This window comes from Phocoena phocoena, chromosome 15 (assembly GCF_963924675.1).
Source record: "Phocoena phocoena chromosome 15, mPhoPho1.1, whole genome shotgun sequence".
Taxonomy (NCBI): domain Eukaryota; kingdom Metazoa; phylum Chordata; class Mammalia; order Artiodactyla; family Phocoenidae; genus Phocoena; species Phocoena phocoena.
In genome coordinates, this window is record NC_089233.1 from 73,350,971 (window position 1) to 73,377,022 (window position 26,052).

Sequence of the window (26,052 nt, forward strand, 5' to 3'; positions counted from 1 at the left end):
AAACGCACTATGCTCTTTGACCCAGCTTTTCCACTTCCTGAAAATTATCCTGCAGATACATCCGCACAAGCACAGAATGATCTATGTATGAGGTTACGCATTGTAACACTGTCCGTCGTAGAAAAAGGTTGGAAACAGCGTAAGTGTCCATCAATAGGGGGCTGGTGAGATAAATTTTAGTGTATCCACAACTGCTGTTAAACAAAAGAACGATGAAGCTCTTTATGTGCCAATATGGAATAATCTGCAAGATGTATTGTTAAGCGAAAAAGGCAAGCGGTGTGTATAGTGTGTGTTTATAGCTACCATTTGTTTAAAAGAAAAAAACACCAAATACATGTACCTATTTTCTTGTACACGCATAGAATAGCTCTGGAAAGATACACAAGAAAATTACATTGGTTGCCTTGGGGATACAGACTGGGTGGCTGGGGGACTAGACGGGGTGAAGAATTTCCACTAAATACAAATTTGGACTTTTTGAATTTTGAACCTTGAAATGTATTATCTATTAAAAAAAAAAAAACCCTCAATACTTTTCAAGTGAATGAGTTCAAGGTCTCATAGGATATATATACCAAGTGGCTACCTTTGGGGTTGCAATTACTGGGGATGAGGGTGGGAAGCCCTTTCTTCCTTCCTTCCTTTGTCTCTTTTAAAAAACATTTCTTTAATGTTTGAATGTTTTCTGAAACGTATTAGTTTCACAAGGAGAAAAAAATAATGCGGATATTATGTGTAAGAGAATGCAATTATAGACTGGAATCCTCAACCTCTCCGCCTAAACAAAACAAACACACACAAAAACCCCAAACCCAAATCCATCAAACACCCTCCCGCCCCACCACCCTTAGAATAAAATCCAAGTGCTTCAGCCCGCCTTACACGGGGCAGTCAGGCCCCTGCCAGCCTCTCTGCATTACCCCTCAACAAGCCTCTTCTCCAGTCCCGAGTTGCTTACAATTCCCCTCATGCCTCAGGCTGTTCTCCTCCTCCCAGTTTTGCGTACACCATGCCCTCTGCCTGGAATGCCCTTCTCTGAATCTCGGTCTGGCCAACACTTTCTTACCCTTTGGAGATTGCTGCTCCCGCCTCCAAGAAACCTGCATCCTAATTGCCCACACGGATGCCTGTCACCCTGCCCCCACTGAACTGTGAGCCCCATGAAGGCATTTGACGAACGTTCTGTGGTGTCTGATGTCTCATCCCCTGCCTTCTCCAGTCCCTGGGACAGTGAGAGCACTGCCCTTGTCACCGGCAGCCGCTCCCAGCTGTGGGACCTTGAGTGAACCACTTCCTCTCTCTGAGCCTCAGCCTTCTGCCTCTGTTCTCCCTGCCACTCTCACGAGGCCCCTCAGAGATGCGCTCAGGTTCTAGCCTCAGAGTGAGCGACGTGGGGGACGGTGCGTGGGAGTGCTGCACCATTGCTTGGTGATGGGGGGAGGGCAAGGAGGTCAAGAAGCCATCCTTCCCTAACGGTCTCGGCCTCGGTCTTCCCATCAGATCCTTAACAACCACCACCTGAACAGCTTTCACAACTGCCGAAAAGGTGCCTTCACCGGCCGACGGCCGTCCCCCCCTTACCCCCGGCCCCCAGCGACACTTATGACCATGACCGACCCCGTCTGGGCTGCGGACATGCCTGCCTCAGTTTAGCTCCAACAGCAAGAGGGGCCACTGAGTTCCGACCTCCGAAGTCCTTTCAGGGTGCCCATAGTGATAGCCTCCTGCCTTTTGGTTTCCTCACCACTCTTGCATGCGTCCCCCACTCTATTTTTTTTTCTGCTCCTCGGTCCTTCTCTCTTCCTGCCTGGTCGCCCTCCCTCTCCGCGACCCTGGGGTCTCCTGGAGCCAGAAAGATGCCTCGGTGTCCTCTGTCCTAACCTCAGCACTGTTGGTTGGAACGCTGAGAGACTTCCGCCCGCCCCCTCCGCCCCCGCCCCTTGCGCCACGCCTCTGGTTCCGCCCCGGCTCCGCCCCTTTGGCCTGGCCCCGCCCCTCACCGGTCTTGGGGTCCACGGTGAAGTGGCGCTCGCCATCCAGCACGCTGTACACCAGTCGAGCGCTGCTGCCGTACGTGGGGTCATCCGCATCCGAGGCCATCACCTGCATCACCGACGTGCCTGGGCCCAGGGGACCAAGCGAGACAGGGGTCAGCTGGGGCCGCTGTGCTCGTCCTCCCCATCGCTCCCCACTCCCAGAGAAGCTGGGAAAAGAGACCTAGGCCGGAGGTCATTGAAGCCAATCCCCTCACAGTCCTCATCCTCACATTAAGCCCCAACCCGCTTCCAGACCTCGGGCCTTCCCAGTGGCACAAGCATGACCATGCAGTCAGATCTGGATTCAAATCTCCCTTCGGTGGTTCCCAGCTGTAAAACTCTGGCAGGGGAAGACAGCCTCTCTGCATCTCAGTTTCCTCACCAGCAAAATGGGGACAGTCCTAGTCCTTGGTTCATGAGGGAACACATTTTAATCCCCCAGTGCAGAACTCAGAGCAGTATCTCAGTGGGTGGTGGAAATGGTTATTTTCACCAATTAAGGTCATCACAGAGTTAGGGCTAACACTGGAAACCAGGCACTTTACTCCCAAAGCAGGGGTCCTTCTACCCATCCCAGCCCCTCCTGATTTCTCAAGGGAATTCTGCCTCCTTCCTCCCACATCCTAATCCCCCCACCCCCGCCATCCCGCCATGGGGATGTGCGGGCATCCCAGAAGGACAACCAAGTTCCTGGGGCTCAGGGTCAGTGTCTCTTGGGCCCCAGGCAGAAGAGCAGCGGCCAGCTTTCCCTATGGAAGTAGCTGGCTGTGGGTCCTGGTGCCCTCCTCGCCCCTCCTCCCGGGTGCCCAGACAGTTCCCGCCCCCGACACACACACTTCTCCTCATGCTCTGCACGTAGGCTGCTGGGGAGAGTATAAATTGGATAAAAGTCCATCAAACAGCAGCAATTAAGTTATTGATTTTCGACGCTGCCTCATTAAACTGGGAGCTCCTCTCGGCCTGTCCCAGAGATGGCTCTAATTTGACATCATGTTCAATTTGACAAAAGCAGGGCTTGGGATGTGAGGCTGGACAGGGCGGGGGTGATGGAAGGGGTGGGGAAGGGGGTGAATGGAAGGATGGGCAAAGCTGTGTGGTCCATCCAAACCTTTCCAGATAGGAGGGTGTGAGATGCAAGACCCAAGAGGGAGTCTCGGGGGCTCAGGATAGGACCCAAGGGGGATGAGACTCAGACCTCACCTCAAGGAGATGCCCTCTTCTGGGTGCCCTGATGGTGAGGGGCTGGGGCCCAGGCCTCCTGAGGTTCTGGGTAGGGCCCTCCTGGTGGGTTGGGCTCTCTGGGCCAGCAGGGCGGCATGCTGGGGGGTGACGCCAGTTCACTGCCTGGCTAATGGGTGAGGCTCTGCAAGCGCTACTGCAGCAATTCTGCTAAGCCCAGCCGGCCACCCGCCCCTCCCACCTCCAGCCCTCGATCACTCCAGACAGACACATGTATTTATTTTTCACTCTTTTGCATTTCTCATTTTCCTTTCCGTGTCCCCCCCGCCCCAGCCTCCTAAACCGGCCCTGCAATGCGCCTCTCTCTTTGGAGGCTCCAGCTCCCTATCAACCATGTCAGAGTTGCCTGCAGAAGCTGGGGAAGAGGTTTGGGCAAGCCCCCTCCTTCTTGATGCTTGGTACTCAGGGGTCTCCTATTCAGGGCAAGGGCATGATCCTAGGCGCCTCCTCTTAAACAGAGAGAGGAGAAAGAAATAAACCCTATTGAGCACTCACTACATGCCTAGCTTCACCAGCCACTTAAATCCATCACCTCTAATTCTCATAGCATCTCTGAGAGGCAGAGTGGGCCCCTCTAAATTACAGGTGAGGAAAGAGGTCAAACAGGGGAAAAGACTCGACTGAGGGCAAAGGCTGAGGAAGTGGTGGGATTTGAACCCAGGACTCTCTAAGGCCAAAGTCCTCTGGGAGCCAGAGTCAGCACACACACACACACAGTGACTCTGGATGGTGGCCTGGTGTACTGAATCACAATCAGTGACTCTGCCGCTTATTAGAAGTTTGGTCTTGGGCCTGTCATGAGCCCCATTTTTGCCTCAATTTCCTCATTTGTGAAATGAGGGTGAGAGTACCACCAAACTCCTGGGATTGGTTTCAGAATTCAAATAGGTTTCTGTATTCAGCACCGAGGACAGTGCCCATCCCACACTAAGAACTCAATAAACGCAGGTTGCTGTCCTCTCAGCAGACGCTGCGTGCCTGTATACAACGGCACAATCAAGCCTCCCTCACAGACGAACTGAAATGAGAGACGATACATAAAGCATCAGGCTCACGGTGGGTGCTCAATAACTAGTAGCTGTTGTAACAGTTATGAGAGAGGGTCTCCCCGTCACTCTCCTCTCCCCCTCTCCCCCTCTCCCTCTCTCCCCCTGGGCAAGGCACAGGGCCGGGCTGAGTGACTTCCCAGGGACAAGGATGAGCTCTCTCTCTCTATCCCTGGCTGCATCCCTGGGACTCCCGCGGGGATGATGGAATCATTTCCCCGATCTGGGATTCTTTATTGCAGCCATTACAGTTAATGCCGACACGTGGGGATGGCAAAGGGTCAGTGATTCACCACTGATTTCCCGAGGCCCCACACGCCCTCCCACCTTCTTCACAAGTCAGCAGCTCCCCAGACTCCGCAGACAAAAGGGTGCCAGGCTTGTGGCTGCTGTAGGACCACCTTGGGCCGTGGCCCTAAGTTCAGCAGTTTGCGTTTTGCAATGCGCCATCACGGCCATTCTCTCCTTCAGTCCTCACACCAATTCTCTGATGTAGACGCAGGGGCATGCTGGCACGTGTTTAACCACCGGCTCTGGGGGATGGAGGGGTAGGGAGGAAATCCCTGCTTTGTAGTGTTTGCTGATTTCTACGGTGTAAATACTCTCACCGTGGCCAATTTCAAGCTATGAATGTGGTATCAAGTGGTTCATAAAACTCCTGAAAATCAATACTTGGCTCTCATGAGCTGATACGAGCCGACTCCAGAGCAATCCTGCATCAATTCCATTTTACAGGTGAGGAAACTGCTACACACAGTGAAGGGTGACAATGTAAATTAATAATGAAACCCATTATTATATGCCCTTATTCAATGACAATGATCTATTAGGTTTATTAAATAACTTCTTTGTGATACATACTATAATAAGCCCTTTATGTATAGTATCTCATGGAATTCATATAATAGAGCCTTGAAGTAAGCTCTATGAAGGTTTCCACTTTGCAGACGAGGAAACGGAGGCTGAGTGATGTTTAGTAATGAACCCCTTTTGCCTCAATTTCATCATTTGTGACATGGGGGTAATATTACTACCGAGCTCTCAGGATCGCTGTGAGAACTCAAATAGATTTCCTTGTTCAGCAGCAAGGACAGCCCCTGGCTAAATTCATCTGGCAAGGAAATAGGAGAGGCAGGATTCAAACCCAGGTCGATCTGATGTCAAAACACACATGTACCTTGCCTTATAAGGTTGTAGGAGAGGGGATCAGTAGAAGAAGTAGATAGGCAAATGAGAAAAGAGTCAGAGAAAGGAGAGCGAGGGAAGAGCAGAGGAACAGGGCTCAGGGTTCTCGCTCTCTGGCAGCTGGTTCAAGCCCAGACTTCCAGAAGCAGGGACGGGATTGGCTAGAATGAGCCATTTGCTGTCCATGGTGCTGCCACCCAGTCCTGCTACGCGGGATCCAGGGCCTAATTCCAGGCCGGCATAGGAAGGGTTGCCCGAAGGATTCTCGGGTAAAGAGTATCTCAGAGCCCAGGGCTCCATGTGGAATGTTGGCTATGCAAAGGCTGGTCCTTGGAGAGCACAGAAACCAGTGGTTCTCAACCTGGCTGCACATTAGAATCTCTCAGGAGCTTTAAAGTAAAACTGATGCTGAGCCCCCATCCCAGACCAATTTAATAGAGCTCTCTTGGGGTGGAGCACAGGCAAGGGATTTTCAAAGCTCCTGCAGTGATTCTAAAGTGCGTTCCAGACTGAGAACTGATGCCCCAGCCTTTGATTGAACTGAAGAGCAAACTGAGTCACAGAGAGGCTCAATGACTTTCCCAAGATTAGGTTATTAGTAAGTGGTAGGAAAAGATTCAAACCCACAACACTGTAGCCAGCATGTCACCCTCCTGGACTCACTGTGCCTGTACTGAGACCGGCACCCAGAAGGAAGCAGCAAGGATTGACACAAGCCACCAAATCAGCATGAGAAGCTGGACACTCCTACAAAGAGATGCCCCTCACAACTTCATGGAGACTGGGTGGACTTTGGCATCAGAGAGTCCTGGGTTCAAATCCCACCACTTCCTCACTCTGTGCCCTCAATCAAGTCTTTCCCCCTGTTTGACCTGTTTCCTCACTGGTAATTTAGAGGGGCCCACTCTGCCTCTCAGAGGTGCTATGGGAATTAGAGATGATGGATTTAAGTGCCTGGTGAAGCCAGGCATGTAGTAGGTGCTCAATAAGAGTTTATTCCTTTCTCCTCTCTCTGTACGGTCAGAAGATCTCTGGGTCTGTGTCCTTGGCCCTGCGCAGGAGACCCGTGGGTACCAGTATCAGGAAGGAGGGGGCTTGCCCACTCCTCACTTCTAGTTTATCTGTTTTCTGACACGGTTTGTCATGGGGCCAGAACTGGAATCCATGCTCTGGCTCCCAGGCCAGAATTCTTTCCCTTCTTGTCCCTTTAACTCTTGCTGTCTGTGAAATCCAACGGAAGCTCAAAATTGGGCCCCAGGACCTCCAGCTGCTCAGGGAGAAGGTGGTGTCACATGGAGTGGATGTCAGGGATTGAAGACAAATTCTCATTCCAGCCCTCTCCTTGGCTCTCTGTGTGGCGGTGGGAAAACTACTCGGCCTGACTGGGCCTCAGCTCCCCTTCCGTAAAATGGAGACAACACTTTACCCTTCCTTTCTCCTGGGTGAGGGATACCCCTTAATAAGATGAAGGAGATGAAACGCTCTGGAAAAGAACAGAGTCCTCAACTGAGGTGACCAAGTGTCATGATTATGAAGATGTTTGTAATTATTATCATCCTGCCTCTTCCCTACCTCCCCTTGCCTCCCTGCTGGGCCTGGGGAAACCCTTGGCTCCCATTATCTTCTCAAACATTTATGAAACATGAGTCCCACCCCCTGCTGCTGCCGGAACTGTATGGAATGCTTTCTATTAAAAATTAAAAACCACTTGTCAAGTCCCTGGGAACATGCAGATTACACAGGAAACAAGCCCCTTCTCAAACTCCCCCCCTCACCACGCCCCTCCCAACTCCCTCTTTGCTCATCACTTACAATGCCAGCTTACTGGACTGGCCTCAACCGCACTTCCGGCTGCCCACCCAAGTCAGCCTAATGTAGACGAATGATACACAGGAGATTCAGGAAAGTGGCTGCACGGGAAGGGGAGGTCGGAGGATAGAGGGGGAGGAAGCAGGTCCAGAGACAAGTGACAGAGAAGGAGGCATAGAGAGATGGAGCGAGAAAATGGGTCAGAGACAGAGAAACAAGGGACAGAGGGACAGAGATGCAGAGAGATGGACAGAGAGAAAGTGAGAAAAACAGAGGTACCCAGACACATAGGGAGAAATCAGGATAGAGACAGAGAGATGAGGGTAAGAGAGGCAGAGATATAGAGAGAGACAAAGAGAGAGAGAGAGTGGGACAGAAAGAGGTAGCCACGGACTCACCCAGGCAGGCAACACTTGAGTGTGTGTGTGGATCTCATCTGTCCCCCTGAGAGAAGGGACTCCCCTGCTATCCCTAACTGAGTCCCATAGGCTCTTCTATCCTCTCCACATTTAAACGGGACCCTCTGTGGAGGAGTCCGGTCACCATGTTTGTTCGGGACAGCAACATTCTAAGTTTCTGCAGTAGCATCCCTCTGCCAGTTGCAGAAAGCAAACAGTTTTGGCTTATAATTCAGTTCCATTCAGTCACCCAATATCTACGGAGCACCTACTATGTGCTAGACCCTTGAGGGCAGGATGGTAGGTTTGTCACCTTTGTGCCCACTGTGCAGGCACAGGGCCTAGCATAGCGAGGGTGCTCGTGTTCGCTGAGTGATTTGTTGATGGAAAAGACAAAGAAAGATATGGGGCCGACTCCTGAGGGCCAGGGCCTCTGTTCTTCTCTGACACCTCTCTCCACCAGAAACCTCCCGTCCCACTTCTCCCCATCCTGGGTGGTGAGAGCCAGAGCCGTTGCTAGGCAAGGAGATATTGCACATATAGATCTTCCTGGACTTTAATTAAAAACATCTTTAGAAGTTGTCTCTGCAGAGGCCAGCGAATGATTCCTGGCTTGGGCCTGAGGGCTGTTGAGCCACACTCTCTCCAGCTGCAGATGGGACAATCGGAGGCTCCCAGCCAGCCACCGCCCTCCCCGAGTGAGACCCCTGGGGAGCACACTGCCTCCTGCCTTCCTCCTTTCCTCTCTGCCGCCATCCTCCCAAGCATGGGACCTGAGAATCAGATAGTGTGCCCTCCCGATTTTATTTCCCCTCCTCTCTTGAGCCTCAGTTTCCTCATCTGTAAAATGGGGGTATCAACACTTAACCCAAGAGAGTTCCTGGGAGGATGAAATGAGATTAGGGATGTGAAAGTGTTTTGCAAGCTGTAAAGTCCTGTGCACACAAAAGAGATGGCTGTGACTGTTTCCCATGTACACAGAGCCAAGTAGTTTAGGTTCTGATTCCAGGTTCTGGGTCTGGTTCCGGCTCCAGCTCTTAGTATGGAACCTCAGGCAAGTTACTTTACCTCTCTCTGCATTTATCTCCTCATTGGTAAAATGAGGAGAGAAATACCTGCCCTGCTTATTCCGCAGGACTGTGAGAATAAACGGAAATAGCTTTGTGAAAGCAGTGTTGGCCGATAGCTATTATTTAGTGAATGTCCCAAGAAGTGCAGACTGTACTACGAAAGTCTTTTTTCCATCTATTAAAGATGCTGCTCACAGAAGGGATTGGAATCCATGGGAAAGCAGCTGTGGCAGGGCCCCTGCCCGTTTCGACTGTCTGTTGAGCCCCAATCCCATGGTCCAGTAACGCCCATCCTACGGTATATGTACCACCACATACGCGTTCTCCTTCACCACATTCTCCTTCCTTTGCTCCCAGCAGACATCACTAATCGACTGTGGCATTCTTTTCTGCTGAGCCCAAATGAGACCTCAGACTCCTCAACACAGCCCTACAGTCACTACCAGTCGATCAGAGTTGGCACCACAGATGAAACTGATCTGCTACCACTTTGAGGTCAGTGGCAGTATCTTGCTTATCTTTGTATCCCCACATACCTAGCAGTGACACGTACAGGAAAAAAAAGAAAAAGTGACATGTACACAGTAGGAACTATTATGTATTTACTGAATTAAACCAACTGCTTATTTTTCTATCCCCTTGGGGCTATATATATATATATATATATATATATATATATATATATATATATATATATAAAGTAGGTGCTAATAAGTGTTTGCTTAGTTGGGTGACTCATCTTTGCAACCCCTCCAGAGCCAAGTACACTGGAGGCCTTGTAATATAATGGGTGCTAATAAACATTTGTGGATTTAATTCAATTACTTATCTTTATATCCCCTGCAGTGCCCAGAATAAAGCAGTGGCTAACAGATGCATGCTGGATTGAACTTCTCATTTTTGTATCCTCAACAGTGCCAAGTATTTTGTCTTATACATAGTTGGCATTAATAAGTAGGTGGAGTTGAACCGGGCACAGGAGCTCTGTGAAATTCTCCTGTGGTCCACTGGTCGGGTTGTGACAGCCTAGGGAAGGGGTCTAGCCCCCCAACATCAGGAGATTATCTAGTCTAACTCTTCTCTACCAAAACTCACTCCCTTATTGATTTCACCCAGTCTCAAACTTTAAATTCTCTCTCTCTGCTGATGACTTCCAGAGTTGTAACTCCAGCCCTGAACTTGCTCCTGACCTCCAGACTCAGAGATCCAACTGTCCCCTTGAGAACTCCACGTGGATTTCCAGTAGACATCTCAATCTTAACGTGTCCAATAATGAATTCTTAATTTTGTGCTGCAAACTTGCTCTTCCTGGATCATTCCCCATCTCAGCAATAGCAGCTCCATCCATCTAGTTGCTCAGGTCAAAAACTTCAGCATCATCCTTGTCTTCTCTCTCTCTCACTTCCCACATCCAATCCCTCACAAACCCTGTCGGTTCTACCTTCAGCATACATCCAGGATCCAAGTCACCATCACCTCTTGCCCCCAAGACTGCAGTTGTCTCCTCGTTGATCTCCCTCTTCTATCCTTAACCCCTACAGTCTATTTTCAACATGGCAGCCAGCAAATCATCTTTTAAAAATCTACGTTGGATCATATAACTCCTCTGCTCCCTATCTCACTCACAGTACAACCAAGGCTTTCAATGGCTACAAAGTCCTATGTGGTCCAGCTTCCGGTACCTCTTCTGACCTCCTTGGATCCTCTCCCCCTCATTTACTCTTCTCTTCAGCCACATTGACTTCCTTGCTATTCCTCAAACATGACCAAACATTATTCCTCAGGACCTTTACACTCGCTGTTCCCTCTGCCTGGAACATTCTTCCTGTAGCTTAGTGGTTCTCCAAGTGTGGTCCCTGAACCAGTAGCATCAGCATCACCTTTGACAGCATCTTTGTTAAAAAATGCAAACATTTCTAGGGCTTCCCTGGTGGCGCAGTGGTTGAGAGTCCGCCTGCCGATGCAGGGGACACGGGTTCCTGCCCCGGTCCGGGAAGATCCCACATGCCGCGGAGCGGCTGGGCCCGTGAGCCATGGCCGCTGAGCCTGCGCATCCAGAGCCTGTGCTCCGCAACAGGAGAGGCCACAAGAGTGAGAGGCCCACGTACAGCAAAAAAAAAAAAAAAAAAAAGCAAATATTTCTAATAGCCCAGACCTACTGAATCAGAAACCCTGGGGAGGAGAGGGGAGCCATCTGTGTTTTAACAAGTCCTCCAAGTAACTTGGATGCACAGTAAACTTTGAAAACCACTGTTTCACATAGCTTCTTTGTCCATTCCCTTGGTTTCTTCAGAGCTTTGTTCAAGTGTTCTCTTATAAAAAAGAAAGGCTTTCCCTGACCCCTCTAAACTAGCACTCCCCCAGTATAACTCCCAATTCCCTTATTCTTCGCAGCACTTACACCACAGGGTGCATTTATATGTTGACTTGCTTCTTTCTTTCCTGTCTCTCTCCTTGCTCTAGATGTAGGCTTTCTAAGAATCCCCAATGCCTGGAACAGTGCCTGGCACAGAGTAGGCACTCAGTAAACATCTAGGCATGAATGAGCCCCCTCCGTGCTCAAAAGGGAATTTGGGGCCCAGAGAGGGGCAGGGACTTTCCCAAGATCACGCGGGGGAGCCGGGCCTCCTGGCGGTCAGATGCAGGACCCGCTTCACCGCATTAGGCTCAGCATGGCTGGCGTGCCCCTCCTCAGAAGCATGGCTCATTGGAGGCCCCCGGCACACCTCTCTTCCCTTTTAAGCTGTGAGTGGTTTAAATGGTGAGCGCTGCTGCCTTTCATGTTCCAGGCTGTGTCCCTTCTCCTTCTGATCTCGGAAGCCGCCCAGACCCTGGTGCTGCTTGTCGGCCCCGCCCCGCTTAGCCCAGATCAGGAGGCTCAGTAATCGTGACTGATTTTCAAAGCCGCCTGGAGTCTCTGTAAGCACCCCGGTGTCGGATTTGCCTCCCCTTCAAAAAGTTGCTCAAATGAAACAAACTAATATAATTTCTGCTTCCTCTTTCCCCCTCCTGGGTTCCCCTGGCTTGTCCTAGTTAAGTCCCCACTTTTTCCTGAGCGGAATGTCAGAGTCAGTGGACCGGGAGAGGAAGGTGAGGCAGGGCTGGGGTTCCTTAGGGCCGTGCTCATGAAGCTGGGGGCTGGTGCTGCCTCCCACTCTCTGGGTGACCTTGAATGAGTCCTTGCCCTTTTCTCGGTCTCACTTTCCCCACGAGTGATATAGGAACCTTGCTGCTCCAACAGCCTGGGAGCCAAGCCCAACTTGCTCAGTCATTGACTTGCTATGTGACTGTGGGTACATTTTCTCCTCTCTCTGAGCCTTGGTGTTCCCATCTGTTCAATGGGGATGTTGACATCAGTCCTGCCATCACTCGGAGTTGAAGTGAGTGAAGTGGTGATGGGCAAGCCAACCTGGCGCATATGGGGCTGCACCTCCTTCTGGATCCCTCATCCCCATCCACTCTCCACCCCACAGCAGAGGGGAATTTCTAAAATGCAAGTTTGCCCATGCTACTTCCTTGCTTAAGCCTTTCCCAGGCTATGTGCTTCCCTCAAGTCCTTCGCATATGATTCCAGCTTCCTTCTCCAGCCTTATCTCTCTCGTCATCTTTCTAGCCTTTTCCATGCAGAAACATGCAGTTCAGTTTTGGGTGAAGAGACAGAGGGCCATGTCTCCTTCGGCCAGAGTTTGAGTCCAGGAGTGAGGGCTGCTGGACCTGGGAAGTCAGGGCTTTAAGCTACTCCTCACTTGCTGTGTGACCTTGGACTCCTGCTCTGAGTCTCATTTCCCCACTTGCAAAATTGAGTTCTAAGTGCTCCCTGGGTCTTTGCCATGGACAACCTCCAAATTTATCTCTCTAGCTCAGACTTTGCTGTTGAACCTGTATACTGAACTGCCTTTTCCAAGATCTTTCCTTGGCTTTCTAATAAATACTTCCAACTTAGCAAGTCTGAAACCAAACTCCTGATTTCCCTCCATCCCCCCAAAATCTGTTCCTCCCACTGTTTCTTCCATCTCAGTAAATGGAGATTCCATCTATTTAATTGCCCAGGTCAAAATCTCGATGGTCATCCTTGAATTTTCTTTCTCTCACGCCCCACATCCAATCTATTAGCAAATGCTTTCAGCTCTACTTTTGAAATATATCCAGAAGTTGACCTCTTTTCAATACCCTTACTGGTACCACCTTGTTCCAAGCCACCATCATTTCCTGCCTAGGTAACTGCAATATCCTTCTCAATGGGCAATCTGCTCCTGCCCTTACCCCACCTTCCCATCTAATCTTCATGGAACAGCCACAGGATCCTGTTAAAATTAAGTCACATCATGTCACTCTTCTGAACAAGCCCCTCCACTGACTTCCCAGCTTGCTGAGCCTAAAAGGCAAAACCCTGACTATGACCACGTGGCTGCGTGATCCGGTCGCTTTTCTGCTTCCCCTCAGAGGGAATTCAACCTTGGGACCTTTGCATGTACTTTTCCCACTGCCTGGAATGCTGTTCCCTAGGGCCCGTGCCGTCACTTCTTTCAAGTCTTTGCTTCAGTGTCATCTTCCCAGACCCATGATCTGCTAACTTGTTTCCTGCCTGTCTTCCTCGGCCAGAATGTCCGCTCTGTGAGAGAGCAGGGAGGCTGGTCTACCTTCTCCTCGCTGTGTCCCCGGTGCCTATGCATACTTGATCAATGAATGAATGAATCCGTTCAGCAGACACATAGCCTGTCACATGCCCAGGCTATGGCCGTGCAGGGGCACACCTGTGCACGTGTGAGATGCATATGTGCAGCAGGCATGCGTGCACCGTGCGTGTGTGAATGCCAGCCCACATCCACATTCACACCCTCGCCATTCCCTGTTCTCCCACCATTCCTTCATGCTCACCATTTTCTCCAGTCCACTCCCTTCTCTTCCGTCACCGGCTGCCCACTCACTACCCACCAATCTGCCAGATTTGGTCCAATCTGGGGAAGCCAGGGCTGACTGCACTCTTCCCCCAAAACCCAAATTCCCCCAGCCTCTGACATGTAGCTGCAGAGCTGGAAGGCCAAGTGAGAGGCAGTGCCAAGCCCTTGGCCACAGTATGTCAGCGACAGCACATGTTCTAGGACCTAGGGCCACTGCTCCCTGTCCGGTCTGGCTTGCAGGTGACTTAGCCTAACGCGGTGGGGAAGGTGGCAGCTACTGGCTTGCCCCTCACGCCATGACTCCAGCTTCTACCATGAGCCCTCGGCTAGGTGGGACCTTGATGGTCGTTCCACTACCTGTGGGCCCTACGGTGGGGGAAGGCAGATTCGTCCAACCTTTCCTTTCAGTGTCCCGCTGCCGTGCAGATGTGTTTCTGAGGGTGTCTGGGTCTGAAGGCTTCCTGCAGATGCGTGTTTTGGTGTGCGTCCTGCCTTTCACCAGGTGCCCCTGGTGTTTGCAGCCACACCTGGGAGGGGGTGGCTGAATCTGTGTCCGGGGGCTCGGCCACCTCTGTGAGCCTGTGTCCCCAGGTGGCTGGGTCTTGGTGTACTGGGGCTTCCTGTGGCCCGCGGAGGAAGCTGCCTGGAGGTTGTCGCGTCTGGCTGTGCCCATGCCTGTCTGCGGCTACGCTCTGGTGAAGCCCGACCCCGGGATGGTAAAAATGTCTGGCTGTGGCTTTCACCTGTGTCTAGGTAGGTGTCTGTGCATAAGCTGCATCCATGTGAGGGGCTGTTTCCTGGGTGACATCGCATGTGGCTGTGTGTCTAATGCGAGGGCACGTCTGGCTGTGTGGTGGGGTCTTGTTTCAGCTATGCCCTCTCTGGTTGATTTAGGTTGTAGGTGTGCCCATGTTCGGTTGTACCTGCATTTGTGTGGGAGTCGCGGCCAAGGGCTGTGCTGTGTCTGGGTGAGTTGAAGTCTGGGGAAGGGCCGTGTCCAGGTGGACAGCCATGCCTGTGTGTGTGACTGTCCCGATGCTGTCCACGCATGGGGCCGTGCCTGAGCCGGGCCGTGTACAGGTGGACAGCCGAGCTTGTAAGTGGGTCTTGGCCTGTGCGATTCTGTGTGGGTGTATAAGCATGTCCAAGTATGTCTCTGTGTCTGCACGTAGGTCCATGTCCACATAGGGACCGTGCCCGTGTATGTGCCTGAGATCACGTGTGTGTCTCTGTCCAGAAGTGCAGCTGCGACTGCCCGGGACTGTGCCTGAGTCCGTGTGGGCACCTGGGCTCACACCTATACCCTGTCTCCCCTGCCCCTCCCCGCGGCAGGCTCCTTCTCACAACCTGGCAGCTCCCCTTCCCCCGTTCCCCGGCTCCCCGCGCCCCTCAGAGCCGGCAACCCACCTGTGGGTGAGAGCTCGGCCACGCTGCCAATGTAGGGGCCGTGCAGGAAGCGGGGCTCGCTGTCGTTGATGTCCTGCACCTTGATGATGAACTCCGACTCAGGCTCCAGCAGGCGGTTGGTGGCGCGGTCCCGAGCTTGAGCCCGCAGCGTGTAGAAGGTTTTCTGTTCCCGGTCCAGGCGCTCCATGGCGTGGATGTCGCCCGTCAGCTCATCGATCAGGAAGATGGTGCCAGCGCCCTCGCCTGAGATGGTGTACTTGATGGCCCCGTCACCCTCGTCTGAGTCCGAGTGGATCTGGGGAGGCAGGGTGGAGGCTGGGGTGGGGGCTCCTCCTGGCGCTCCCCCTGGCCAAGTCCCACTGGGGGCCTATGCCTAAGCACAGCTCTTCTCTGACATACCCATTCTTCAGTGAAGACACTGAGGCTGGGGAAGTCACGCGTCATCCCGGTCCCAGGCCTCACTGTCTGGGCTGGAGTGCTTCACTAGCCCGCCATGGCTTTTCCTGCTCCAGCCCTGCCCCTGCAATCTACCTTCCCCTCTGCAGCCAGAGCTGTCAGCCTCAGGGGCAGACCTGAACACGTCCTCCCCCGCCTGCAACCCTCCCATGGCTCCGTATCGCCCTTACAAAGAAATCAGAACCACCTCCACAGCTCTCTGCTGCTTCCTCGAGTGCCCTGTCCTTATTTCTCTGTCTACTGAAAGTCTACTCATCCTGCGAGGCTCAGTTCAGATGCCACCTCTTCCCAAAAGCGTTTATGGATTCCCTCCCTGCCCCTACCTCCAACCCCACCATTCCCCTCCAAGATCTTTGCAATACAGCAAGTTATCATTATCACGTTCAGCCCGTAGGACTGCTGCAGCCACGCTTCTCAAATCTCAATGTGCGTGCAAACCACCTGAAGATCCTGGTAAAAAGCAGATTCTGACCCAGGAGGTCTGGGGTGGGGCCTCAGAATCTGCATTCCTAACAAATTTCCAAGCTGCTGGCCATGACCTCACTCCGAGTTATAGGTCCAGGATCCCTAGTCTCTGAGCCCCCGGAGGTATTTTCTTACTCATCTGGTACCTGGAGAGCCAGCCTCAGGGCTTGGCACATGCCGGGGACAGGGAGTGCAGGGACAGAGGGGGAAAGGGGATGCAAATTGGAGGAGCACCTGTTATGTGCCAGGCACTGTACTGAGAAATTTACATACTTATCTGGTTCAGAGTTCTTTAAAAAAAAAAAAAAATCCCTACTAGGGGACTTCCCTGGTGGTCCAGTGGTAAAGAATTCGCCTTCCAACGCGAGGGATGCGGGTTGGATCGCTGGTGGGGGAACATGCCGCGGGGCAGTTAAGCCCGCGCGCGCCACAACTACTGAGCTTGCGCGGCTCAACGAGAAAGCCCGCGGGCCGCTAACTACAGAGCCCACGCACTCTGGAACCCGCGTGCCACAGCTAGAGAGAAGCCCGCGCGCTGCAACGAAGAGCCCACGTGCCGCAACAAAAGATCCCGCATGCTGCAACTAAGACCCGACACAGCCTAAAAAATTAAATAAATAAAAACAAATAAAATAAATATTAAAAAATAATCCCTACTAGAGTAGGTTTTGCTATCGTCACTTTGCAGATTTTTTTTTTTTTTCACTTTCCCACTGAGGATTAGAGAAATAGGATGATTTGCTCAAGGTCAGACTGCTGGAGGAACCGGCCTGGTCCACAGCCTGGGCTTTCTCACTCTATCCTCAGGCCTCCTGGGAGGAGCCCATGGAGGCAGAAGAGGCAGTCCAGCCTGGTCCAGCCTCGGCTCCAGCATCACCTCCCTGTGAGTCCTCGCACAAGTCACTGTACCTCTCTGGGCCTCAGCTGCCTCCTCTCTAACATGTGGGTCATAATAGCACCTCCTTCTAGAGGTACTGGAGGGGCCAATTGAGCGTAAAGTCCACATAAAGCCCTTAGCACCTGCCTGGCACCAGGTGACACAATATGTAACGGCCAGCCCGGCAGAGGCACTGCCCAGGGGGTGGTACTGCAGCAGGGCCCCTGCTGGTTCAGATGGGAACCCCTTGGATGCTGGATCACAGAGAGGTCGGAGGGGCTGAGGAGGCTGAGGCAAGGGAGAGGAAACAGACTATTTACCACAGGTGGGGAGCTTTTTCACTATTTTAACAACCGGCACAACGATACCAGTTTGTACAAGCGGAAAATCAGCCCTGCCTGTGACATAGTAAGTGTCCCATAAATGGTAGCTATCGTTATTATTATATTATTACTAAATGTTAGCTATATATAACTAGGATTTAATCCAGGCACTGTTAAGCTCCAGAACCCAGGCTGTTTTCACTGCACTGAGATCTCCTGGGCAAGGAACCAGCAGAGGGACTGTTCTCCCAAATAGAAACACCCAAGTCCTTATCCTTCAACGTCCAAATCTCCAAGGCAGCTCTGAGCAGAGGAAAATGCATCCAATGAAGCCAGTGACCTTGGGCAGGTCCCTGCTCCTCTCTAAGCTTCCGCAAAGATGGGGCGTGAACAAGAAAATCCCTAAGGCTCCTTTCGGGCCAGGACGGCATGTACCCCAGCCCACTCGGCAGGATAACAGGTGCCAATGAAATCACCATGAAGAGGGATGAAAGCCCACCCCCTGCCATGCAGGAGGAGTCTGAGTATAAATTCTGCTGGTGGAACTTTGTGTCTGAAAGGTGGATTACAGAAGTGCCATTTGGAAGATTGAATGGCCCATAAACATTTTCATATTTCATTAGCCGATTAATGGGCATCTCTCTCTTTTTGGCGAGTCTGCTGATTCTCAGCAGAAATTGCAGGGAGTAAATGGAGGCGTTGGGTGGAAACTTTCCGGGTCCCTGTCCTGTTATAGATTGCCCCAATTAATGCCCATCCTGGGCTCCACTGTGAAGCCTTCTTCCTGTCCAGTTACTGTTAATAGATTTCTCATAAGTGGCTGGATTGTAAAAACCTCATAACTCAGTTTAATACCCCCAATAAAATTATCTCAAGACATCAGCCCTGAATCACTGGCAGTGCTGGGGATGAGGAGACCTGTCTCTCCTGTTTGCTGTTTATGCTCTTCCTCCACCTTTGCCCAGGGGAGCTGGGGACAGGAGAGGGCAAACGTGTTCCTTTTTAGGGTGCCTCCACCCACTTCCCAATCAGACCTGTTGCGGCCTTTTATTTAATCAGTAAACATTCCCAAAGAGTGTGGGAGAATAGATACCATTTGGGGGAATGCTTAACACCTGTAATCTTATTAGTCTTCGTCACCACCCTAGGAAACATTATTATTATTCCCGTTTCTCAGATGAGGAAACTGAGGCACAGGGAGGGGAGGTCATTTGCTTTGTCACCCAGCTAAGTGCAGGAAGCCAATCTCCTGATCTCACGGCTCACTAATGTTGTGATCAACCTGCATGGCTTGTTAATTTTACCCCCTGGGTCTGTTTTTCCATCTGAGAAATCAGATCAAGTCCTACCTCGCACAGGTGTGGTGAAGATGAAACGTGAGCATGTTGGTAATGACCTACACACTCTGTAAGTGGCTGTCTCCTTCCCTTTCTGTCTCCATCATGTCCCTGCTGCCCTTGACATTTTATCTCAGACCCTGGCCAGGGATCACCTACCATTGAGGATGGGGGAGGAGGGAGTGGAACCCAGTAGTGATGTCACTGATACTCTTCCATGAAGCACGACACAGAGCTCACAGTGGGGTGCAGTGGCTACTCTCTGGGGACTGCAGAGTCCGAACAGGGCTGGTCGGCCTGCGGAGAAGCTAAGAGCTCAGAGCTGCAGAGTTGGGCTGGGTTGGGGCTGCTCGCCCCACCTGCCTGGGTCCTGGCTCTGGAGTGGAGAAGAAGTGTCTGTGGTTCTACTCCAGGAGGATATTTCTCAAGAATCTCAGCTATGAGGCTGGAGGACGGTGCTCTTATTTACCGAGCGCCTACTATGTGCCGGATTGCAGGCCTCTGCAGAAATCTAATTTAATTTTGTGGCATATGTAAATATCTCCCCATTTTCCAGGTGAACAGACCGAGATGGGCTTAGCTCTGTTTGATTCCAAAGCACAGGTGGGTCCCTCTGCAGCCTTTGGAACCTGGTTAGTCCACTTACAACATTTCTGGCTAAAGAAGCGGGAGAAAGGAAGATGGAGTAGGCTACAGGGCATTCACTGGGCTTCACGGCTGGGGGAGAGGCCTGTACCACCCTGTACCCGCAGGCCATGGTTATAGGCGGCCTTTTCAATCTGAGCCTCTATTTTATCAATTTTATCATTTGGAAAAGGACTTCACGACACAGATCAGGAGAGGTGATGGGCCTCGTATTCAGGAATGGCCGGGTGCCAGCGTCAGCTTTGTCTCCCACTTGTTGCCTGGCCCTGAGCAGGAGGCTACCCTCCTCTGAGCCTCAGTTTTCTCATCTATAAATAAAATGGATAATGCTTCCCCACAGAGTCCAAAGATTCATCAGATAATATGTGGGAGCTCCTGGCACACAGTAAGTGCTCAGTGAAGATGTTTTCTCTCCTTTCCTGGCACCTGGTCTCAGAAGAGATTGAGGGTCACCTAGTTCATCCCCCCATCTCCTGACACAAGAACCATAGGCTCAAATCCTGACCCACTGGAGACACAGGGGCCATCATGCAATATCTTCTTGTCTTTTAAACTCAGCTTGTTTCCTCCTTCAGGCAGCCCTCCCAGATGCCTTCCCATTTGCCCTCCCGCTGCTCTGTATCCCTGTCCCATGCACACTCCCCTCTGCTCCACACTCGCCTGTAACACCTTCGTGTTGCAATCTGTCTCCTCAGTTGTCATGGGGCTCAGGGGCAGGGACTAACTTTGATTTGTCTTTGTCTGAACTCCCCACGCCTGGCACACGCTAGCTGTCCTGACAATGCATGCAGAGGAAATACAGGGGGAGTGGGACAGACGAGTGTGAGTGTGTATGTGTGTGTGTGTGTGTGTGTGTGTGTGTGTGTGTGTGTGTGTGAGTGAGATGGTGAGCTCCCTGAGGATCAAGCATATGGCTGTTCATTGCTCCCTGGTCCCCAGGATAGGCCACAGCACCAAACACTGAATACATGAATAATGAAATATACAACTGTCATTAGAATTCTCCAACTGTCTGCTGGGATTTCTGGAGGATCCAGTCACTCTGTTAAATCCCAGGTGCACATGAGCTAGACTAGGAAGGTCAGTCACTGGGCACACTTCTAGACCCCCTACTGTTACCTCCTTGATAGCTCATAATGATCTTGGGACTCAGAGATTATCCTCTCCGCATTGTACAGTTTGGCAAGCTGAGGCTCAGACAGGGCCCATATCGTACTTAAAGCCACACAGCTAACAAGAGGCAGCCCGAGGCCTGTCTGGCTCCACATCCTCGGTTCTTTGCATCGAGTGTAGACGGCCCCTGAGGGAATTCCCCCTCCCTAAGCCCCAGCCCTGGATCATAAACAACATGAAAAACACCAGAGTGATGGCTTCTCATCCTGGGGGGCTGAAAAATGGGATTTACGAGGCCATTAATTACTTCCTCCTAATTAAATCAAAATTAAATGCGAGCAGAGGTACGTTTTCCTTATTAAAGACAATTAAACGGACTGTGCGGCTACACAAATAAAACGAGTCCAGGATTTAAACGGAAAGCAAATCAAATAAAAAGCCTCCCCTGGAACGAGGGGTTTGTTCATGTCTGTGCTACTCGTAAACCAGGAGTTCATCAATTTTCTTTAAATATTAGCAACTTAATTAAATCTGCTCTCCTCCTCACCTTAATCCTGCCATATATCTAAAATAGATCTCACCGCCCACAGGAGCTGGTCATAAGTGCTGACCCCATAATTCTCTCTTTAAAAAAAAAAAAAAGAAATTAAAAATCCTACAAAATCCACATCCAGCTGACAGAAGCCTCGGGGGAAATTACAGTTCGGAAAAGGGATTAGTCCAAGTACCCAGATTATAGGGAAATGTTGGTAGGTTGCTTTGAGGGTGGGTGTTGTGAGAAGGCGAGGGGAAGAGGTGAGCCAGGCTGCCGGGGGTGGGGAGTAGGGGGGGCAGGACAGCAGAGGGAGCTGTTGGTGTGGGGCCCTGGTGACAACGACCGGGGCCAGTGGTTCCTGCAGGTGCTGACAGGAGCCCGGCGGTGAGTGATGGAGGAGGCAGTTGTAAAATAGGTTACCGTTGGGTGCCCAGGGTTCACGCGGCTGACGGTGCTGTTGCTAAGCTACCTTTGGAATTCGGCAAGGACAGATGCTCCCTATGGCTCCCTGGGGCAGGGGACCGGGAAGCAGTGAATTAACTGAAACCGTGGAGAAGTCCTTTTTCCCTGAAGAGCGAGGGAGCATGGTATGAGTGTGTGTTTGCATGCACGCACACGACCACTTGAACAAATGTGGGACTTGGCTGGAAAGGGGACAGGTGGTTTTTTAAAAGGCTGAGCTCATATTCCTAGAGCGAGGGGTGGGCTGGCAACCGCGTCCCCCTACTTTCAGGTTGCCCAGAAGGCTTTCGGAATTGGGGGCAGGGGTTCATAATATCTATGCGTACTCTAGGTGGTGGAAATAACAGGTGAGACCCATCATAATAAAAGCTAATACTTACTGAGCACATACCAGGTGCTCTCCAGGTTCCTGACATACGCTAACTCATTGAATCCTCACCGCAACTCCTTGAGGAGGTGCCAGGTATAGCCTCACTCAGCAGATAAAGAAACTAAGGCACAGAGAGATTAAATAATGTGCCAAGGTCAGAGAGGGAATCAGCAGCAGAGCTGGGATTTGAGCCCTGGCAGTCTGGCTCTGGTTGGCCTCCCTGAACCACACACTATACCATCTTTCACAAGAAAGGGTGCTTTGGGCACATGTTTGCAAAGAGATGGAAACTTCTCTCTCCTTCCTGCATGGCGTGCTTTTCTGTAGGTGGCCTTGAGAGTAAGCAAGGAGGGGCTGTGGGTGAAGATGATGGAGGGGGAAGATAACGTAGTCATGACAGCAGTGGGGATGCTGCGAGAGGCTGCTGTGAAGAGAAGACCCCCAGGGCTGGGCAAAGTGCTTGGTTCATAGAAGATGCTTAATATAGGACGGTACTGTACAGCACAGGTAACTCTACTCAATAATCGGTAATGATCTATATGGGAAAAGAATCTAAGAAAGAGTGGATATATGTATACGTATAACTGACTCACTTTGCTGTATAGCGGTACAACATTGTGAATCAACTATACTCCAATAAAAATTAAAAAAAAATTGCACTGGGCCCAGACCCGGTGTCAGGAGAGCCTTGTCTCTTGGGGTTGGTTCTACCACTGTGCTGGTCTCACCCCATCTCTGTTAATCCAAACTCTCTGGAAAGCTAACTGGCCTTGGCATGATGTTCTCTGCCTCTAGGCTCAGCTTCCCCATCTTCTAAGGCAGGGACTTACTAGGGTCCCCCCATCGCCGACAGACTACGGTTCAAGGCAATAGGGGTGGCATTTGACTCATGACGATAATGGCTAGGTGGATGCAGTTTGCGAGTGGTGAATCAGCGGCTGGTTTCTCTCATCTTTTCAGGAGGTGAGCAGCTGAGGAAGCCTTCTCAGAGCCCCAGCTTCCGGGTAGACAAGCGGGCTGAGGTGCCTGAGACCACCACAGCTGACATTCAGGGAGATGTGTCAGAGTCCTTCCCTGACTTTCTGGGGCTTCCTGGACCAAAATCTCTCTCCCAGGCCTGGGAGGTCTTGGAGATGTTTGGAGAATCAGAACACAGGTTCCAATCCTGGCTAAGCCACTTGCCCACTGTCTGCCTGCCCTCTCTGCGCGTCCAGTTCCTTGCCCACAAAAGGGAACGATTTCTACCTTGCAGTTTAAGGGTTAAGTGCTTCACGTGGGAATAATGAGAAAACAACAATAAACAAACAACCAGGCCACAGGCCGAACACTTTCTGTGCTCAGTTTTCTTCTGTAATCCTTTCAACAACCCTCCGAAGTGGGCTCCCCTAGCCCCACTTTTACAGATGAAGAGACTGAGGTCCAGAGAGGTGAAGTAACTTGTTTCAGGTAATACGGTTAATGGGTTGGTTGGCAGAACCGGGCCTCGAGCTCAGGCGTGTCTGGCTCCAAAGTCTGCATCCCTAGCTACCTCACCATTAGCTATTGCCCAGCTGGCACTGGTTCCTCCTTCCCCCTCCCCTCACCCCATTCTACCAGCCCCACCATCTCACCGCCCTGGCTGGGAGTCAGGAGTCCTAGGCTCTGCCACTAGTTTGCTGGGTGACCTTGAGCAGAGACATGAACCTCTCTGTGCTCTGTCAAATCTTCACTTTGCTCTGTTGTGGGGATCAACTTCAGCCACATGTATGGAGGGGAGAGTAGCCAAGGACCAGGGATGACTGTATCTAGACCAGTGAGAATCTGGGTTTCCTGCAAGACAAACCCACAAGGTTTACATCAAACTTTCCTCTCCTCCTTGTCGAGGGTCCTGAGCCATGAGCCTTGAACTGAGCAGCTTGGTCAGCCTCCCAATTCTCAGACTCATTTAAGCACACAGGAAATTCCACAGTTGGTCCCCCCTCACCTCTGCTGACCAAAACTTCCTGGAAAGCTGACTGGCCTCGGCAGAAGCCAGAGAACTGTCCCTGGGCACTGCGCTGCTTTTCCTGCCCTATAAACACCCTCCACCTCAACATCTCAACTGCGGACAAGTCTCTGAAAAAGCCAGTTTCCGTCAGGCCTCCATGTCTTTTGATAGGTTATGCCCTCTTCCCCATCAGCCTAAACTCCTACTCATACATCAAAACCCAGCTCAGGCATTTAGAAAACACTTCCATGAAGCCAGCCAACACATACCACTTATTAAATGTCTACTCAGTGCCAGGTGCTGACCTGTGAAGCTTTTTATGTACCAGGGTGTCTCCAGCATCGCACCCATGAGGGGCTCAGGGATTAAATGGATGAACAAAAGTCCTTCTCAGCCCCTTATACTCTTAGGGCACAGATCTTCTGCCACGTTAAGCAACATTTACTCAGAGAGTTTGAGAAAGCAGCTTTCATGCCTTCATTCATTCATTCAATGAACAATTTGTGAGCAATGTCTGTGCTAGGCACTAGGGATTTTATGGTGAGCAAAACACACAATCTAATAGGAAAGACATGCATTAATTGCATAATCAAACAAGCACACGCATAGTTAAGTGTTATGAAGGAAAGATACCAGGCCCTAGGAGGGCACATAACAGGGAGGGATGCCCACATGCAGAGGGGTCTGTCCCAGCCTAGTGTGGTCAGGGGCAGCTTCTTTCAGGAAGTGGCATTTGAGCAGAGGCCTGAGTGCGAGATAAAGTAAGCAGCAGAAGTAGTAGAACGGAGCAGGAGAGAGCAGTTGAGGGAGGCAAACAATCTAGATAAGGGGGGACGGGGCTGGCAGGAGCCTGTGGGAGCATCGGAGGGACCATCAGAAGGGCATCAGAAGGGTGAGTGGTCGGAAACTCAGAGCGAGCGTGGCAGCAGATGAGGCTGGAGGAGGAGCCGGTCTTGGCAAGCGGCGGGAATCTGGATTTGACCTCAAGTGCATGGGAAGCAACTGAAGAATTTTAAACACAGTGGGGACAGTTTGTGTGTGACATGATCAGATGTGCAAACTCGCTTCTCCATTCTAGATGCATCTAGCGACAAGATGGACTGGGTTTCCCTCCCTACTAGTACTCTTTGCTCTAAGATGCAGAAGGAAGAGGAACTAGAGAAGGATGCGTAGTACTAATGGGAGCAGAGTGATGACCCTATTGTCTGCTCCTGACCAGGGGCAGCCGGGAGGAGGCAGCAGGGACTGAGATTTAGGGGGGGAGGGGAACTGGGGTCCCTTGCGTCTACCAGCGGGCGTCTCCGGGGTCCCGGGCGCGGGACAGCGGGTGCGGGGTCCCACTTTACCTTGCCCACGTACAGGGGCTCGGTGCCCGTGTACTCCTCCACCACGAAGAACTGGTTCCACACCCAGCCGCGCTTCACGCGGCCCGCGCCCGGCGCGCCGTTCTGCGCAGCCCCGGACGCCGAGGGCGCAGGCGTGCCCGCCGCCCACAGGGGTCCCGGCGGCGGCGGCGGCATCAGCAGCAGCAGCAGCAGCATCGCGGGCGACAGCGCCGCTCCCACCCGGAGCCCCCGACCGTCGGGCCGCGGCCTCATGCTTGGCCTGCGAGGGGCCCAGGCCCAGGAGCATGGACGGGAGGTACCAGGGCGTCGCCGCTTGGTGGCAGGACGGAGCGGCGCCGCGTCACATGGTGGCCTTAGCGCGGCCGCCGGGGCGCCGCCTCCGACGGGGCACCCGGACAGGCCCGCGGCCCTAAACGCCGCCCAGCCGTGGAGGCGCCCGGCTGGAGGGGGAGGGGGCGCGGCCGCACCCGGGGCATGGACGGCCCCCCGGGGTCCCCGCCCGCGCCCCCCTGGCGCCGCCGCGGCCGGATCACCAGGCAGCGCCTTGGCAGCTCCGGAGTCTGGGGTGCGTCATGGTCCCTGAGTGCAGGTGTCCTTCGGGGACGAGAGGCCGTCCGGGCCAGGAGCCTGCGAGAAAAACAAGAAAACATCAGAGGAGGCTCTCTGCGGGGACAGGGCAGGTTGGGTCCACCTTTTCGTCCTTTAGGTACTAATTAGACACCTACTATGTGCCAGGCACTGTGCAGCGTGGGGCAAATAAGACAGAGTGGTTCCCGCCTCCTTGGCCCACGGCTTAGTAACCCCGCCCCTCCCCCTCCCCCTCCCCCAGCCCTGGCTGCTTCTTTTCCACTCCCGTCGCACACCTCTCCTCTCCCCCGCTCTCCCAGCACGCCCCCTTTCCTCACAGCCCCCGCATCCAGCCCTTTCTTGGTGGTTCTGGGCCAGCCCGGGTGCCCACAGGGGCAGAGACCTTATGAGCTGCTTTCCCTGCCCCCTGGCTGACAATCTCTCCAGCCTGGCCCGGCCGACCCCATAGAAAACCCCCATCCTAGAGAGGAAGCTG

General features: G+C 52.2%; 1 protein-coding gene across 1 annotated transcript in view; it reads right to left on the reverse strand.

Moving 5' to 3' along the window:
- CDH22 (cadherin 22) overlaps nucleotides 1-25,241 on the reverse strand; it is a 69,608-nt gene extending 44,367 nt beyond the window's left edge. Inside the window, exons 1-3 of the mRNA XM_065892725.1 lie at nucleotides 24,990-25,241; nucleotides 15,095-15,389; nucleotides 2,004-2,123 (exon numbers count right to left, since the gene is read on the reverse strand). Coding sequence (XP_065748797.1) covers nucleotides 2,004-2,123; nucleotides 15,095-15,389; nucleotides 24,990-25,241 — 667 coding nt within the window. The remainder of the gene's footprint in view (nucleotides 1-2,003; nucleotides 2,124-15,094; nucleotides 15,390-24,989) is intronic.
- Nucleotides 25,242-26,052: the final 811 nt, after the last annotated feature.